The sequence below is a fragment of the Protopterus annectens genome, chromosome 9.part0 (genome assembly GCF_019279795.1).
Source record: "Protopterus annectens isolate FY-2018-M chromosome 9.part0, PAN1.0, whole genome shotgun sequence".
NCBI classification, from domain to species: Eukaryota; Metazoa; Chordata; order Ceratodontiformes; family Protopteridae; genus Protopterus; species Protopterus annectens.
The window spans coordinates 673882177-673899959 of record NC_056743.1 but is presented as its reverse complement, the minus strand read 5'-3'; the positions used below and the strand labels follow the sequence as shown (position 1 = coordinate 673899959).

Genomic DNA, 17783 nt, shown 5'->3' with positions numbered 1-17783 from the left:
CAAGAACACAAGCTAAACTCTTGCTGGCAACAAAATAGGAAAGTTGTTTGGAAAAAAGTCCAATTGAATTTCTGTGCATTGCTTTCTGCTGCAGGCACCATGGTGAATCAAAATACATTCTACTAGGGCCATAGCAGCTACTACTACCTTAGGGGGGTTATCCAGAAATGGAAGCTGCCATTAATCCACACATTTACCAAGCATTTGCTTTTATTTCCAAGACCAGGACTGGATTTTCCCCTTCTGCTTTGCTGGTCCTTCTGGCTTTAGCGTAACCTGTCCCCAACCTCCCTGTCTTGCTTTGAGAATCCTGCTATGTTACTACATTAGCAGTCACTACTCTAATACAATTGTAAAGTGTCTTCACTGTTTCTCACCCAAGGGTTTGCATAGGGCCCCCCTCCAATCCTCGTCCCACTAGTTTAGGATGCCAATTCCCATGGCCCACTGGAAGCAGTGTTTGTATTGTGCTTCAGGCATGGGGTGCAGTGTGAGGCTGCAGTTTGGAGGATGGTGTAGGAAAAAGTTCTAGCTGACCCTTGTACCCAGACATAATGGGGAAGAGGGGCGCCCACCTGAGGGGGAAGGTCTGTGGGCTTCTGGCCAGCCAAAAGCTTCCACAGTAAAGAAATCCCATGTTGCTGCAACAGTAGATATCCTATTTATAATAAGTAGACTTGGTTGTACTTGTAGCTATATGTTTGGCACATGTGGGTTTCCTTTTAAGATGTGCTTCACACAGAGAATTTTTCAAATGCTTCTATAATTTCTAAAATCTGTTCACTGTGACTTGAAAAAGCTAATTATACCTTTTTCTGTTTGCAGGTTATCCCGCTATCAACAGTTTAAAGATTTCCAGCGTCGAATCTTGGTGGCTACAAATCTATTCGGACGGGGAATGGACATAGAGAGAGTTAACATTGCCTTTAATTATGACATGCCTGAAGACTCTGATACTTACTTACATAGAGTAAGTAGCTTGCCACCAGAAAAGGCTAGAATAGGAATTGTATGGATTTCCTTAGTCTGTCCCAACACTGGCCACTTGTAGGTTTCAGAAAGATGTGAGCTGAGGTTTTGTATGCAGTTGTTCAGACTTTGTGTTGGGGTGTTATAGAGATGTTGCTCTGAAGCACAAGGCTGTCCAGTTTAGAACTCTGTTATGGTGTTTTCTATGTACTGCATTTTTGTTCCTGTAAAAGTAATATATCTCTGGGTATTCGGGTTTCCTCCCATATCCCAAAGTTTCTTGAGTTGTCAATTTCTCTACTGGGTTGGGAAGTTTGAGAATGAAACTGTGTCTCAGTCTTTGCTTAAAGGGATCTGTGCTACAGACTGAATAACACACTGTTTACCATTGTGTATGTAAGAACCAAATGCCTCACTCAGACGTGTGCATCTGTGCCTCTTTACCTCATCGTATAGCAGAGTAGTTGGTTTTGGTGCCCTCCTCCCCAAAAAAATTAACCATAGAAGGTAGGAAACTACTTGTGTACTAGGCTGCACTGAGAATCGCAGTGTTACTGAAGTTACCCATGTCAACACATGAAGTCAGCGACTAGTATAGAAAGGAAAGGCTAACAGAAATAAAAGGGGACATTCTGGAATTTAAGCTAGTCTGAGCCTCCATTTGGCTGCACCCCCTCCCCAGTCGCAGTGATAATCAAGGCCTCTGACATTGCCTTTTGGGAGGATGTCATGCTTGCAGCTCCTAGAACATCCTATTGAAAGGCTGTCCTACACTCCTTGTTAGATGTGTCCCAATTATTTGCCCCCACGTCTGATTTGTCAGACCATGGAAGAATGGTATAACAGTTAAAATATCAGTTTTATAAAGCTGAAATACAAGGAGACCTCCCAAGATTCCAGAAATCTCTGGTCTTTGCTTGATTTATCTTCATGTTTCACTGTTGCAGTCATTGCATTTGGGTAATCCTGCTGGCAGGCTGCCCTCAGTCGGCCTGAATTCCAAAGTCCTGGGTCCTGCGTCTGCTGCTGTCGCCCATCAGGGGTATAAAAGATGCGGCCGATGCCATGTTCTTTCATCTTTCTTGCCTTGTGGTGCCCAAAGCAGATGTTCGTGTTATACTGCTGCAGTCATCACACTTGGGTTATCCTGTTGTCAGGCGGCCCCGCAGTCAGCCGAATCCCAAAGCCTTGGTCCGGCGTCTGTTGTCATCGCTTCTTCCCTGACATCAGTGCGACACGGGTATAAAAAAGGCAGCCGACTCCATTTTCTTCAGTCTTTCTTGCCGCGCAGTGCCCGAAGCAGTTCGCAAGTGCCGGCCGGCCAGCTCCTGAGATTTTCAAATCGAATTTCAGCCCGAAGTCTTCTCTAAAGCCAAGTACCCTGTTGGGGAAACTTTTCTTGCCTCTGACCGATGTCAAAGTTAATAATTGCATTTCTTGTGGGAAGCAAATACCTCATAAGGATTTTCATTCTTATTGTATTCCTTGCCTAGGCCCAGACCACAAAGTCTCTGGTTGTCTGTTTTGTGCTAGGTTCAACAAACGTACAATTAAGCGTCGGGCAGATTTCACCCAGCATTATTTTGGCAGAAAATGTAACTATAGCATGCCGTCGGAGCAACCGACATCAGCAGTGTTTAAAAAACGCAAGGATAAGGACCAGACAACCAAGGCCAGTTACCGAGGCCTCAGCCAGGCCTGACGCCGGTTCTCCGGTTTTCAGTGAGGCGCCTACGCAGCCTCTGACTACCGCTGGTTCAGAAATTCTGACTGCCTCACAGACCGATTTAGCTGGGCCTCAGGAACCGGTTCCACCTCACCCCTCGGACGCTAGTCTTGACGGTGATCTGAAAATTTTGGCTAGGCCTTCAGTTTCTGAAGGTGTCTTCAAACCGACCACTATCTCTGCCAAGTCTTACGCTAAAGCTCCCTTGAAAGTTAGGAAGCCGGGTCCACACACTCCCCCCACAGGCCCCTATGCCTAAAAAACAGATGCTTAAGATGTCTGAGGATTTAATTACCCTTTATCAGGGGATCCCAACCCCCCCCGACACAAAAGGCCTAGACTGGAGGAAGATTATCCCTCCTCTGACCAAGCATCCATTTCCTCGGGCAACTCTGAGGACCAGGATTACTCCTTCCCTCCTTATGAAGATTCAGATGCTTTAGAGTCCATTCCCTCTGCCCCCCCCCCCCCCCTGATGACTTCTCTTTTGGGGAAACTTTACACACCTTGAGGGAACACTTCCACTGGGGAGGCCAAGATTATTCTGACTCTAAGAAAAGACTCCGGGAGTTTCTTCCACAGCATAGACCCCTAGCAATTCCTCCAGTTTTAGACATTTTGGATGATGTTTACTCCGAATCTAGTCTAAACCCAGATTCCTTGCCTCCAGCACCAGCTAAACCAGACAGATACTACCGAGTTACTGACACTCATAAGTTTCTATAAAAAAGTCCTACTGCAGACCCAGAAACCATTTCCGAGGGTCGCAAAGGGGTTAAGGGCTCTACTGCTAAGAATCCACTTCCTTCTGAAAGAGATTGAGGAGCATTAGAAAGATGGGGAAAGAAAGTTTATACGTCTGCCACTTTGGCCATGAGGGCCTTAAACTGCCTTTTCCACATGCTAAAATACCAACAGTACTTGATTACACAGTTAAAACAGAAAATGACCCCTCAGACAGATCAACCTGATTTCAAAGAGATGCAGGATTTGCTGCATGCAGCAGAACAGGTGGGAAAGCATACCTTAGTGTGGTTTTCATTGGAATTCTCATGTAGAGCAGCTGTCACAGGGTCTGTAATTTGTAGGCATGCTTGGCTTAAAGAACAAGCCTTACCAGAACATGTCAAAGCAAAGTTATTGGATGCTCCATTGCAGAAAGATGTTTTATTTGGTGTCAAAGCAGAGGAAGTTTTAAAGAAAATGGAAGAAAAGGCAAAATCTATGCAAACAGTTAAAGATTTTTTTACAGGTACAGCCTCCTCGTTTCAGCAGAAACTGGCCATCAAAAAAACTGGTCCTTTCCTGCATCACAGACCCCAAAGAGGTAGGTACAGACGCCCTAGGGGCAAGAGGCCAGCCACAAGGTTCTTTCAGGCCTAGACAATGGCAAACAACATCTCAGAGGGGGAGGCGAAAGATCTCAACCCTTCAGGAAACAAAAGATCTCAACCCTTCAGGAAACAAACACAATGACTTCCCTCTTCGCCTGCCAAGCAAAATTGCCCTGGCAGCACCTTTGGGAGGAAAACTGGCTTTATTTCCACAAAATTGACGCATTATAACAAAGGACAAATGGGTTCCGGATATTATTACCCGAGGGTACAGGTTTTATTTCCACACTTTACCACGGATGAGAGGCATGCCAAATCTGCCTCCAAACCAATGGGCAGAGGCACAAGCGCAAATATCAGCTCTCATGGATATGAAAGCAATTCAGAAGGTACCTACAAAGGAGCAAGGTCAAGGTTTTTACTCAAGACTATTTCTAGTCCCAAGAAAGGATAAAGCCTGGAGGCCCATTTTAGACCTCAATTCTAAACGCATACCTAGAGGTACCCAAATTCAAAATGCTCACACTTCAGCAGCTTCTTCCCATGCTGGGCAAGGAGTCTTGGCTGGTAACGTTTGACCTCAGAGGCATACCTGCATGTTCCTATCCGACAAGATTGCAGAAGATACCTCAGATTCTTGGCAGGTACAATGCATTATCAATTCTCTGCATTGCCCTTTGGCTCATCTACTGCGCCCAGAGTATTTACGAAATGCCTGGCATCAGTAATTGCATATTGCAGACAATGAGGAATACAAATTTACCCATATCTGGACGACTGCCTCATCCAAGCGGACAGCAAGGACATTCTATTACAGCATCTGGCATTTGTAATACAGCTGCTCAGTTGCCTAGGGTACACAGTAAACAAAAAGTCAAAGCTAATACCCTTGCAGCAAATAATATTCCTGGGTGCCAGCTTAAATACAACGGCCCAGATGGCTTTTCTCACGCCAGACAACAACAATTGACTCGATACTTTCAAAAAGATGGCAATTTTTACCCAGCTCACTGCAAGGAAAATCCTGCAGGCATTGGGGTTCATGGCATCCTGCATTCAACTACTCCCATATGCAAAGCTGCATATGAGGAACAATGGTACCTGAAAAGTGTATGGTCTCAACACAGGCACAGCCTCGAATCAAGTATACCTCTCATTCCATGCCTTCAAAAAGAGTTCCTATGGTGGGCTCGAGCATGTCAAATAAACAAGGGTCTTCCTTTCGTCTTACCTCCAGCAAGCCAAACTATGACAATAGATTCTTCAGACTACGCCTGAGGAGCGCACATGGCAGGACAGTGCATACAGGGCAAATGGTCTGCAAAACAAATGCATCTTCACATCAACCAAAAGAAGATGCTAGCTGTGCAAATTGCGTTGACAGCTTTCAAGGACCTCTTGCATCCAGGACAACTACTAAGGACAGACAACACCACAGTGATGTGGTACATAAACAAGGAGGAACACACTCCTACCCTTTATGCAGACAGGCAATGACCTTGTGGAACACAACATTGACTTACCAAGTGCAACTGCAAGCACAATTCCTGCCAGGAAAGGAAAACATATTGTTAGACTAATTGAGCAGAAATATGGCAGATCCTCATGAGTGGGGAGACTACACCCACAAGTATTTTCAATGATAACTCAAAGGTAGGGATGTCCAGACATAGATCTATTTGCCTCCCCCAACAATTGCCAACTACAGAAATTTTGCACAAGGACTTATCACTCCCTAGCCTGGAAAGTGGACACCCTATCATTCAGTTGGACAGCATTGGCAGTCTGACTTCCCACCACTACCTCTGTTGAGCAAGGTATTATTGAAAGTCAGATCAGAGAGACCACAAATGATCCTCATTGCTCCGGACTGGCCACGCCAGCACTGGTAGCCATTACTAAGGAACTTGACTCACAGCCCTTCATGGATCTTGCCTCAATTCCCACTACTGCTGACTCAGAAAAACTCTCTACTTCACAGCCAGCTCAGAACTTTAAATTTAGCTGCATGGAGAATACCTTGAATTTTCAATCAGCACTTCTCTCAAAGGATGTCCAGAATGTCATTAACTCGGGCAAATGGAAAAGATTTTGTGCATGGAACCAGGCTAAAGGCCAAAATCCTTGGATACCTAACATTCCTCAAATACTGCAATACTTAACTGAGATGCTACACCAAGGCCTTTCATTCTCGTCCATTAAGATCCATGCTTCAGCCATTTCAGCTCAATACAATACGGATCCTCCAATATTCTCACACCCTTTACTACTGCAGTTTCTCAGAGGGGCTAAGAATACAAGACCCCCAGAAAGCCCCCCAACACCAGCTTGGGACCTGAACTTCATTTTAGAAAAATTAACACTGCCTCCTTTCGAACCAGCATTCTCAGCAGAATTACAATACTCGTCTTGGAAAACAGCTTTGTTGCTGACTATTACCTCAACACGCAGGGTCTCAGAACTACAGGCACTTATGGCAGTGGAACCTTTCATCATTTTCCATCAGGGCAGGGTCTCTACGAACTAACCCTACCTTTATGCCAAATGTAGTATCCAGTGTGGCTTTAAATCAGACCATTAATTTACCCACCTTTTATCCAAACCCCCAGAATAAAGGAGAAAGACTCCTTCACTCTTTGGACATTCACAGACGGCTACGTTACTATTTAGATAAGACAAAGACCTTCAGAAAAACTGACCAACTCTTTGTATCCTATGCTGCAGGTTCACAAGGAAAGGCCATTTCAAAACAGACCATCTCCAAATGGATAGCATATTGTATCAGATTTTGCTACTCGCACCATGGGAAAGCAGTGCCTGTTAATATTAGGTCCCATTCTACCAGGGCTGCAGCAACCTCAGCAGCCTTTCTCAGGGGGGTTCCAACCAATGACATTCTGGAGGCAGCTACTTGGAGTTCAGTGCACATCTTTACCAAGCACTAATACCTTCCTTTATACTCAAAATCCAGAGCTGGTTTTGCCACTGCAGTGCTGCAGGGCATCCTAGCTTCGCCTAACCCAGTTTAGTACCAGCCACCCATCCATAGCTTTGGGATTCAACCCAAGTGTGATGACTGCAGCAGTATAACATGATGAACATAGTACAGTTTTGTACTTACCATAAATGTAGATGTTGAGTGTATATACTGCTGCAGTCCAGGTTACCCTCCCCCCATCCCCTCTACATACCAGGGTGTTGGTTATAGCTCCATGTTCATCAATCAGTTGGATGCATTTCTATATGGTGTATTTGCTAATAGTTAGCACTGTTTGTCTACTACGGATTGTTTGCATAGCTTTTTGTTTTGCCTTCCTAGTTGGGGGCACCTGACATCTGGGGCAAGAAAAACTGAAGAAAATGGGATCGGCTGCCTCTTATACCCCTGTCGCACTGACGTCCGGGAAGAAATGACGACGACCAACGCCGGACCAAGGCTTTGGGATTCGGCCGACTGCGGGACCGCCTGACAGGATAACCTAAGTGGGATGACTGCAACAGTATATACACTAACATCTGCATTTATGGTAGGTACAAAACTGTACTTTCGCAAGTGCCGGTCGGCTGACTCCTGAGATTTTCGTGTTCGAGTTTCAAATCCGAAGTCTTCTATAAAGCTAAGTACCCCGTTGGGGAAACTTGGTTTTTTTTTTTTTTTTTTTTCTTTCTCCAGACCAATGTCAGAAAAAGTTTAATAAAAGTATTTTTTGTGGAAAGCAAATACCTCCTAAGGACTTTCACTCTTACTGTATTCCTTGCCTAGGCCCTGATCACAATGTTGCTGGTTGTCTGTTTTGTGCTAGATTTAACCAACGCACTATTAAGCGTCTGTATGATTTTGCTTTAAACTATTTTGGACGCCTGTTTAATTATCCAGAAATGTCGTCTGATAGCCATCCGACTACCGGAGTTCACAAAGCGCAAAGAAAAGAGGCACAACCGAGGCCCAAAACTGACTAAGCTTCTCCCAAGCCAGTCGCCGGTTCTCAGTGAGGTGCTTTCGCAGCCCCTGACGCCTGCTACTTAGAGTCGCAGCCCACTACAGACTCCCACGTGGAGTCTGCCATGCCGCTGGAAACGCAAGGTATCGGAGCCTCTGATACTATTCCTTCAGATGGGTCTGGAGCTGCTGAGCAGGCACTGGCTTCTGAGGGTGTATTTACATTAAGACAACCTCAGCTTCAAAGGCAAAGACTAAAGCACCTTCTAAAAGCAAAGAAACTCAAGAGCCATGTGGACAGGCCTCTGTGCCCAAAAAACAGATGCTCAAAATGGCTGAAGACTTAATTACCTTGATCAGGGGTTGCCATCCCCCTCCTGATAAGAGGCCTAGGCAAGAGACGGTCTGAGTTTTTCAGATCAGGTTTCTATTTCTTCTGATTCCTCTTCTGATCAGGAATATTCTCTTCCCCCCTATGAGGATTCTGATGCTGAAGAATCTACACCTTCAGCTTCTCCTCCAGAGGACTATTCTTTTGGGGAAACCTTGCATACCATGAGGGAGCATTTCCACTGGGAGAGCCAAAATTGTTCAGAATCTAAAGAGGCTCAGGGATTTTCTTTTACTAACAACACAGGCCACTAGCCATCCCACCTGTGTTAGATATTGTAGATGTGTTTTTCAGAGTCTAGTCTTACCCCCGTACTCCTTACCTCCAGCTCCAGATATTATAGGGTTCCTGACTCTCATAAATGCCTTTTTTAAAAACCCTGCTGCAGACCCAGAAACTATTTCACAGGGTCCCAAAGGAGTTAAGGCTTCTGCTGCAAAAAAACTCTACCCCCTCTGGCAGAGTTTCTAGGGTACTGGATAGATGGGGGGAGGTTTACACATCTGCAACCTTGGCTAGAAGGACCTTAAACTGTCAGTTTCATATGCTCTAATATCAGCAACATGTGTTGGCATTGCTTAAACAGAAAGTGCAGAAAACAAGGAAATGCAGGATTTATTGCATGCAGCTGAATAAGTTGGAAAGCATACTTTGCAATGTGGTTTTGATTCTTTGGAGGCCTCCTGCAGGGCCACAGTTACGGGTTCTGTAATTGGGAGGCATGCTTGGTTAAAGGAACAAAATCTGCTGGGTTAAAGGAACAAAATCTGCCTGATCATGTCAAAGTTAAATTAGATGCATCTTTACAGCATGATACTTTGTTTGGTGTTGAGGCAGTGGAAGTGTTAAAGAAAATGGAGGACAAAGCTAAATCTATGCAAACTGTCAGATTTTTTACAAGTACAGCCGCCTAGGTTTAGTGAACACTGGCCTACAAAGAATTGGTCCTTTTCCTGTGTCACAGACCTCAAAGGGGCAGACCCCAGGCGCAGGGTTCCTACCGGTCAAAGCAATGGGGTGCTTCCAACCTCCAAAGTTGGAGAAGACAAATCCCATCCATACAGGAAACGGTCCCAATGACTTCCCCCTGCCTGCACCAAGCACTTGCCTCCTGGCAGCACCCTTAGGGGGAAATTAGCATTTTTTTTCTCAAAATTGGCACTTTATAACCCTGGACAAGTGGGTTCTAAATACCGTGTCACAAGGGTACAAATTCCATTTCCATTCCCTGCCAAAAGCAAAACGCCTGGCCAGATCTGCCAAAAAATCAATGGGCAGAGGCACAAAAACAAGTCTCATCCGTCATGGACATGGGGGCCATTCAACAAGTACCAGAGCAAGAGCAGGGACAAGGAATTTACTCTACTGTTCTTGGTACCCAGAAAGGACAAGACCTGGAGACCAATACTGGACCTATCTATTCTGAACACATTCCTGGATATACCAAAAGTCAAGGTGATGACTTTGCAGCAGCTTCTGCCCATGCTGGGCAAGAGCACTTGGCTGGTGACTATACTTAAGAGGCATACCTGCATGTCCCAATCAGACTATCATGCAGAAGACGCACCAGATTCAAGGCTGGCTCAAAGCATTGCCAATTCTCTGCACTGCCCTTTGGCTTATCTACTGCGCCCATGGTCTTCACAAAATGCCTGGCACCAGTAATTGCTTAATTGCTTTCTGCAGACAGAGGAATACAAATATATCCTTACTTGGATGACTGCCTCATTCAAGCACAGAACAAGGACATTCTACTACAGCATCTGGCATTTGTGAAAACTTAACATGCTTAAGGTACACAGTCAGCGAAAAGAAATCAAAACTAGTACCCTCACAAGAGAATATTCCTGGGTGCAAGCTTTAATACAACTGCCCAGATGGCTTCTCACGCCAGACAAAGGCAACGGACTACCTATTTCAAGGAAATGGCAACAAAGGCCCAGTTATCTGCAAGAAAAATTCTGCAGGCTTTGGGCTTCATGGCACCCTAATTCCATATGCAAGATTGCATATGAGGAAACTTCAATGGTACCTAAAAAGTGTCTGGACACATTGCCACAGCCTGGAAACAATGATTTCTCTCATTCCCTGCTTGCAACAGGAGTTTCGATGGTGGGCAAAGGCTCGTCACCAAAACGAGGGACAGCCATTCTCAATACCCCCAGCCAGGCAGAACCTTACGACGGATGCATCGGAGTATGCCTGGGGGGCCCACATGGCAGGAAGAGTTATTCAGGGCATCTGGTCCGCAAACCAAATGCATCTACATATCAATCAAAAGGAGATGCTAGCTGTTCAGAGATGCTAGCTGTTCAAAATGCCCTGATGGCCTTCAAGGACCTCATTCATCCGGGACAACTTCTGCAGACAACACCACGGTCATGTGGTACATAAACAAGCAGGGGGGCACTCGCTCTTACCCCCTTTGCAGACTAGCCATGGCTTTATGGGACACAGCATTGACTTACCAAGTTCATCTGCAGGCACAATTCCTGCTAGGAAAGGAAAATACTCTGGCAGACTAAGCAGAAACCTCATGGATCCCCACAAGTGGCACCTGGATCCACATCTTCAGCATGATGACAAAGAAATGGGGACGCCCGGACATGGATCTATTTGCCTCCCCTCACAACAATCAACTAAAAAGATTCTGCACAGGGACTTATCACAGACAAGCATGGAAAGTGGCTGCTTTGTCTTTCAGCTGGACAAACCTATCGGTATATGCCTTTCCTCCACTACCTCTCCTCCCCAAAGTACTCCTAAAGGTCAGACAGTAGAAACCAAAAATGATTCTGATTGCCCCAGACTGGCCACGCCAGTACTGGTATCCAATCTTAAGGAACTGTTTCAGTGCCCAGCCTGGAACTTGCCTCAACACCTCTACTGTCCCAACAAAACAGATTCTGCACAGCCAACTCGGGGCCCTAAACCTGGCAGCATGGCAGATAATGTAGCCATAGAAAGCACACCTCTCAGTAAAGCTGTGATGGATGTCATTTTAGAAGCCAGAAGGCCTAGTACTAGAAAATCCTATGCTGGAAAATGGAAGAGATTTTGTGCTTGGAACCAAGCTCAAGGAACTGATACAGCTGTCCCAAATATTCCTCTGATTTTGCAATACTTAACTGAGATGCTGGACAAAGGCCTACCTTTCTCATCAATTAAAATCTATGCCTTTGCCATTTCGGCTCATTACAATACAGAGCCACCACTCTTTATTTATTTTTTCTCATCCTTTATTAAGGCAGTACCTCAGAGGAGCCAAAAATTTAAGCTCTCCAAGGAGAGCACAACACCTTCATGGGACCTCAGTTATGTTTTGGAAAAACTCGCCTTACCACCTCTTGGCCAGCTGCTACTGCAGATAAAGTTTTTATCTTGGAAAACAGCTCTGCTCCTAGCAATAACTTCTGCAAGACAAGTGTCAGAGCTACAGGCTGTCATGGCTGTGGAACCCTTTATCATTTTTTATCTGGGCAGGGTCTCTCTGAGGACAAACCCTACATTTATGCCTAAGGTAGTATCCAGTGTAGCCCTTAACCAAACTCATTTGCCAAATTTTTATCCAAATCCACAGAACAAGGGGAGAAAATTCTGCATTCTTTAGACGTACACAGACAACTTAGATTCTGCTTGGATAAAACTAAAGTTTTCAGAAAGAGAACAATTACTAGTGGCATATGCTGCAGGATCACAAGGAAAGGCCATCTCCAAGCAGACTATTTCAAAGTGGATAGGTCACTGTATTTTTCTGCTACTCAGCATGGCAAACCTGTGCCTAAGGACATTAGGCCACATTCAACCAGAGCTGCAGCCACTTTTGCAGCCTTTCTCAGGGGAGTACCAACCAAAGACAGTTCAGAGGCTGCTACTTGGAGTTCAGTGCATACCTTTACAAAACATTACAATCTGCCACATTACTCTAAATCCAGGGCAGGCTTTGCCACTGCAGTTCTGCAGGGCCTCATAGCCCCCCCTAATGCTATTAGTTCCATCTTCCCATCCCATAGCTTTGGGAATCTACCCAAATGTAATGACTGCAACAGTGAAACACTAAGAACATAGTACAGGTGTGTACACTTACCATAAATGTAGATGTTAGAGTGTATTCACTGTTGCAGTCCAGGTTACCCACCCACCATCCCCCTTATATTTGCTGGAACTTGTCTTTCCTTCTCTGATCTATACAACCTATGCGGTCTATTTGCTTATAGATGAAGGTAAAGTTTATTTTGATGCATGTATGTGTTACTTATATTTAGCATACCCTTTTGGGGGCACCTGACATCTTTGGCAAGAAAAACTTTAGAAAATGGCATCTGCTGCATCTTTTATACCCCTGACGTCCGGGAAGGGGCCACAGCAACCGACGCAGAACCCAAGAATTTGGAATTCAGGCCGACTGAGGGCAGCCTGCCAGCAGGATAACCCAAATGCAATGACTGCAACAGTGAATACACTCTAACATCTACATTTATGGTAAGTGTACACAACTGTACTGTTCTTGGTTGGCTCCTCTCATTGGCAAATTTCTGCCTTGCCTTTTGGTCTTTCCACTGCTCCCAGAGTTTTTGCCAAATGTTTGGCTCCAGTGGTAGCCTACATCAGGACTAAGGGGATTCAGATATTCACCTACCTGGATGACCTGCTCATCCATGCCCCCAGCCAACAAGTACTGCAAGGTCATCTCCACCTGGTGATCTCCTTATTGCAGCCCTTGGGATTCCAGATAAATCTGCCAAAATACCACCTTCAAGCAACTTGGGACATTTTCTTCCTGGGGTGCAAAATAACAGACCTCATGGAGGCTTACCTGCCATCCCCAAAGATGAGCTCCCTGCTAGATCACCTCCAGGTGCTCCAGTCGACCTGGTTGACTGCAATGCAGTACCTGAAACTATTGGGTTACATGGCAGCCGCAGTACTCGTGCTACCTTTAGCAAGGCTTCACATGTGGAAGCTGCAGTGGTACCTTTACTCAGTCTGGAAACACAACCAGCCCTTGGAGCATTTTGTACCACTTCTACCCTGCTTAAAAAATGGAGATACTTTGGTTGTGGGCCAAGGTACAAAGAAAGCCAGGACTCCCACAATGCCCACAGATGTCTCTGACCTGGGCTGGGGAGCAACTCTAGGACTAACAGGTGCAAGGCTTGTGGCCAGTTCACCTAAAATCAGAACACATCAGTGCCAGAGAAATGAGGACAATCTTGCTAGCCTTACAGGCTTTTCAACCTTTCCTTCTACAGGGTACTCCTCTGATATACACAGACAACACAACCATACTGTGGTACATCAACAAGCAAAGAGGGACCAAGTCCTATTTGTTTTGCAGGGTAGAACTTGTTTTTGGGAGTTGGCTACCTCACAGGGAATCTCCCTGTGAGTGACCTACATCCCTCCCAACACAGGCAGATTTGTTGAGCAGAACCAGCACAAACCACCACAAATGGATGCTTCACATAGTGGTCTTAAATCTGGTCCACAAATTGGGTATACCTCAAATAGACCTGTTAGGAACCCTCCCTCACCAGGCAACTTCCTGGCTTTTGCACCAGAACCACGAGCACTGGCCACAGATGCCTTCTCAATCTCGTGAAAGGGAATACATGCCCCTCTTCTGTCTCATCCAGAAAACCCTGCTGAAAATACAGCAGGACAACTTAAAAATCTTGTTGGTGACTCCCTACTGGCCCAGACAGCACTGGTTCCCCTTACTACTTTTTGTCCAAGGGTAATTGCCACAAGTTACCCTTGAGTGGACCTCCTCGCACACAAGGGATCACTAATCGATCCATAGTAGCAGATGCTCCACCTAACTCTGTGGCTGCTGGGATTCTGATTCCATATAAACACCTTTACAATGAGGACGTGTTCTGTCCTGTAGCAAGCCAGGAAACCTATTGACAGATAATCGTATCTGTGAAAGTGGAAACTATTCACTATTGAGTCAGAAAACAGTTGGATCCGCTTCTTGGTGAACCTCCTCTAGTGCTATCCTATTTGTGAGCTACTGCAGTCAGGACTGGCTTACTCGTCCATTAAAGCCCGCCTGTCTGCTATTTCTGCCTGCTTACCTCTGGACCCCCCCCCCCCCCCTTGCTTGTTTCACGACTACCTTGCAAACTTTTTTCCTCAAAGGAGTACTGCACCTTGGCCCACTAGGAGACCCATTCCCCTCCTTGGGACCTCACCTGTGTGTTAGAGAAGCTTGCGCTAGCTCCCTCTGAGCCAACTAATAAGGCCTCCTTAAAGGCACACTACCTGGAAAATCGTCATCCTCCTGGTGGCTTTCACCTCAGCCAGGAGTGTCCGAACCAAGCCCTTATGGCTTCACCACCCTTTCTAGTTTTCCACAAAAACAGGGCTACCCTTAGGACATATCAGTCTTTCATGCCCAAAGTAAATTACCAGTCCCTAAATCAGGCTATCCAACTACCTGTTTTCTCCCTAACCCACAGGGAGACAGTGCTGCATTCCTTGGACATTCATAGATTGATCAGATTCTACCTGCACAACACCAAGTCTGTCAGACAAACCAGCTATTTGTCTTCACCCAAGAGCCCTGGGTAAGGCAGTTACCAAGCAGACTATTTTTACTTTGATATCAAAAGCCATAACCTTTTGCTACCAGCTTTATGGCAAGATCTTGCAAGGGACTGTCAAAGCTTATTCCACTAGAGCAGTGGCATCTTCAGAAGCCGCCTTCAAAGGTTTGGATACCCCTTCAATTCTGGAATCTGCTACTTGGTCATCAGTACACACCACCAAACACTACAAGCTTGAACACCTCTCCAGGGCAGGTTTTGCCAGGGCTATCCTGCATGGATTCCTGGAATCTGCATCTAACAACACCCCCCCACCACCACCACCAAAGAAAGTACCCTCAAGCTTTGGTACTCGCCCATATGTAGAATACTGCAACATGAGAATAGAAGACCCATAGAAAAGTTGAGGTCTTGCCATGTCCATAGAGGTCTTCTCTTCCATGTTGCAGTATTCCTTCCCATCCACCTTCCCCTCTCCTGCTACTTTTCTTCCCTTTTTGGATGGCAATGATATAGCATTGCCCTTACAGGACAGGCTCCAAATGGGGCTACTCTTCTGAGGGCTGGTGCATGCTGATGTCACTTTTATGGCCCTCATTTCTTCCGCTTTGCCTGATGTCTGTCTCACCACAGAGGGACTGGAAAGCTTTCGAATATGGCCGTATGTAGGCGAGACTGAAGGGATAAACCTATATGCAGAATACTGCAACATGGAAGAGAAGGACATCTGTGGTTATGTTTAGACTTTTTTCTTTCTGTTCAAGGTTGACCTATACCTCAGTGGAGGTACATAGCTCGAGGAATGTGATTGACATGAGGTTTCTAAGAGTGGTCCCAGCCTGGGACATAAGTTTTGTTTGATAACTCCTTTTTGAACCAACAGCTTCTAGATCACTAAAAGTACCCTACCTTGAACAATCTTTCTGGTGGCTGTCACCTCCTGGTAGAAAAGTCTGTGCTACAAGACCTCTTATAAAATTTCTCTGCAGCCCTGAGGTGACTCTGATGCCAAATGCATGAGTGGTGTGAATTTGCTCCTTCCACATTTTGAAGTGTACAAATTTGTGTTTGGGCCAGTAAAACCAGTTGAACTTGGGAGGGGCAGGGGCAAAGGCACACTAATAAATCCATGTGTCTGGAGTAGCAGCTGAAATTGTTCTTAGTCCCTTGAAAGCAGTTCCCCTACTAGACCGGAGGGTATTTGCTCCCATTGGAACTCTGTCTTAATAGAGGATGCCTCCAAAGAAGAAATCCTGGAGGTTTGACAGGTAAGACATCCATCCTTTTGAGTCGTATGTGAGGATGGGAATTCTGCTTGCACAGTGATGCAGAGTCTGTATAACCTGAATCCTCTACAGGTGGAGGTTCTAGCCTTTTCTTAAATGCCCCACCTGCACACACACACGCACACCTTGGTTATTTCCTTTGCGGTCCTATGAAAGGCCTAGGAGAGACGTGGGTAGAGTTTGCTTTATCAACAGAGCCAACCCAAGTATGCTTGTTTGGTCTTTGGAACTTTGTGATGTTCTTCAAGGATACATCTGCAGTCATAACATATGGGTTGTCCTGCCTCAGGCAGCCCTCGGTCGGCCCGATTCCAAAGTCTGGGTCTGGCCTTGGCTGATGTCGCACTTCACCCGACGTCATAGCTCCCGGGGTATAAAGGCATCAGCCAACACCATTTTCCTCAGTCTTTCTTGCCGTGCGGTGCCCGAAGCAGAAGCTGTTCGCAAGTGCCGGTCGGTCAGATCCAGAGATTTCAGCTACCGAAGACTTCTAAAAAAGCTAAGTACCCCGTTGGGGACTTTTTCTTGCCTCAGCCAATGTCAAAGTAAATTGTTTAACTTGTGGGAAACAAATACCTCATAAGGATTTCCACTCTTACTGCCTTCCTTGCTTAGGCCCAGACCACGACGTATCAGCTTGTTTAGCCTGTGCTTCCTTCAACCGACGGACACTTAGACGTCGGTCGGAGTTTGCAGAAGAGTTTTTTGGTCCCGCTTTTGCATATAAAATGCCGTCTGAGACTCTGACTACACATTTAGTTAAAAAGCGCAAGGAAAAGGACCGACACTCACGGCCCGCGATTTCGGCTGAAACCACGGTTAGGCCTACCGCGAGTGTCTCTGTTTCGGCTGAAACAGAGTCCTCTGTTCTTCCTTCGGCCGCAAGCATGCCTCCGACAACCGAGGCCACAGAAGGCCCCGGCTGAGTCGGCTACAGAAATTCCTACCGAAGAAGCAGGCACTCAAGAATTGTCCGACACCATTCCGTTGGACATTTCTACTCCTGCATGTGGGGCAGCTAGACCCCCTGCTTTTATGTCTATTAAGGCCTTCTCCAGGGCTAAAGCAGCTAAACTTTCCAAGGCCTTACCTACAAAAGCTCCCCCTCACAGACCTTCCTCAAGTTCTCAGATTCTCAGCCTTGCTGAGGACCTTATTTCTTTGTTCAGGGGATCCCAACCTCACCCAGACAGGGCCTCACAACCCCCTCCTGAAAAGAGACCTAGGACTGAACCCCCTGAACCTCTCTCCTCTGACTATTCGGATGGATCAGATATATCAGACCATCAGGAAGGACCATACTCACCTTATGAGGATTCGGATGCAGAAGACTCCATTCCTTCTGCCTCCCCCCCAGAAGAATTTTCATTTGGGGAAACTCTACATTCAATGAGGGAACATTTCCAATGGCAGGGTCAGGATTTTTCTGATTCTAGAAAAAGGCTAAGGACTTTTTTACACTTATCACAGCATAGGCCTTTAGCCATACCACCTGTACTATCAGTTGTTGATGATGCATACAATGATGCCAGTTCAGCCCCTGATTCTCTCCCCCCGGCCCCTGCCAAACCTGACAGATATTACAG

The 17783-nt window shown here is 45.9% G+C and overlaps 1 protein-coding gene across 3 annotated transcripts in view; it reads left to right on the top strand.

Moving 5' to 3' along the window:
* Positions 1–17783, top strand: part of DDX39B (DExD-box helicase 39B) — a 308058-nt gene that overhangs the window by 140415 nt on the left and 149860 nt on the right. For all 3 annotated transcript variants that reach the window (XM_044083268.1, XM_044083269.1, XM_044083267.1), the window contains one exon: positions 826–970. In XM_044083268.1, coding sequence (XP_043939203.1) covers positions 826–970 — 145 coding nt within the window. The remainder of the gene's footprint in view (positions 1–825; positions 971–17783) is intronic.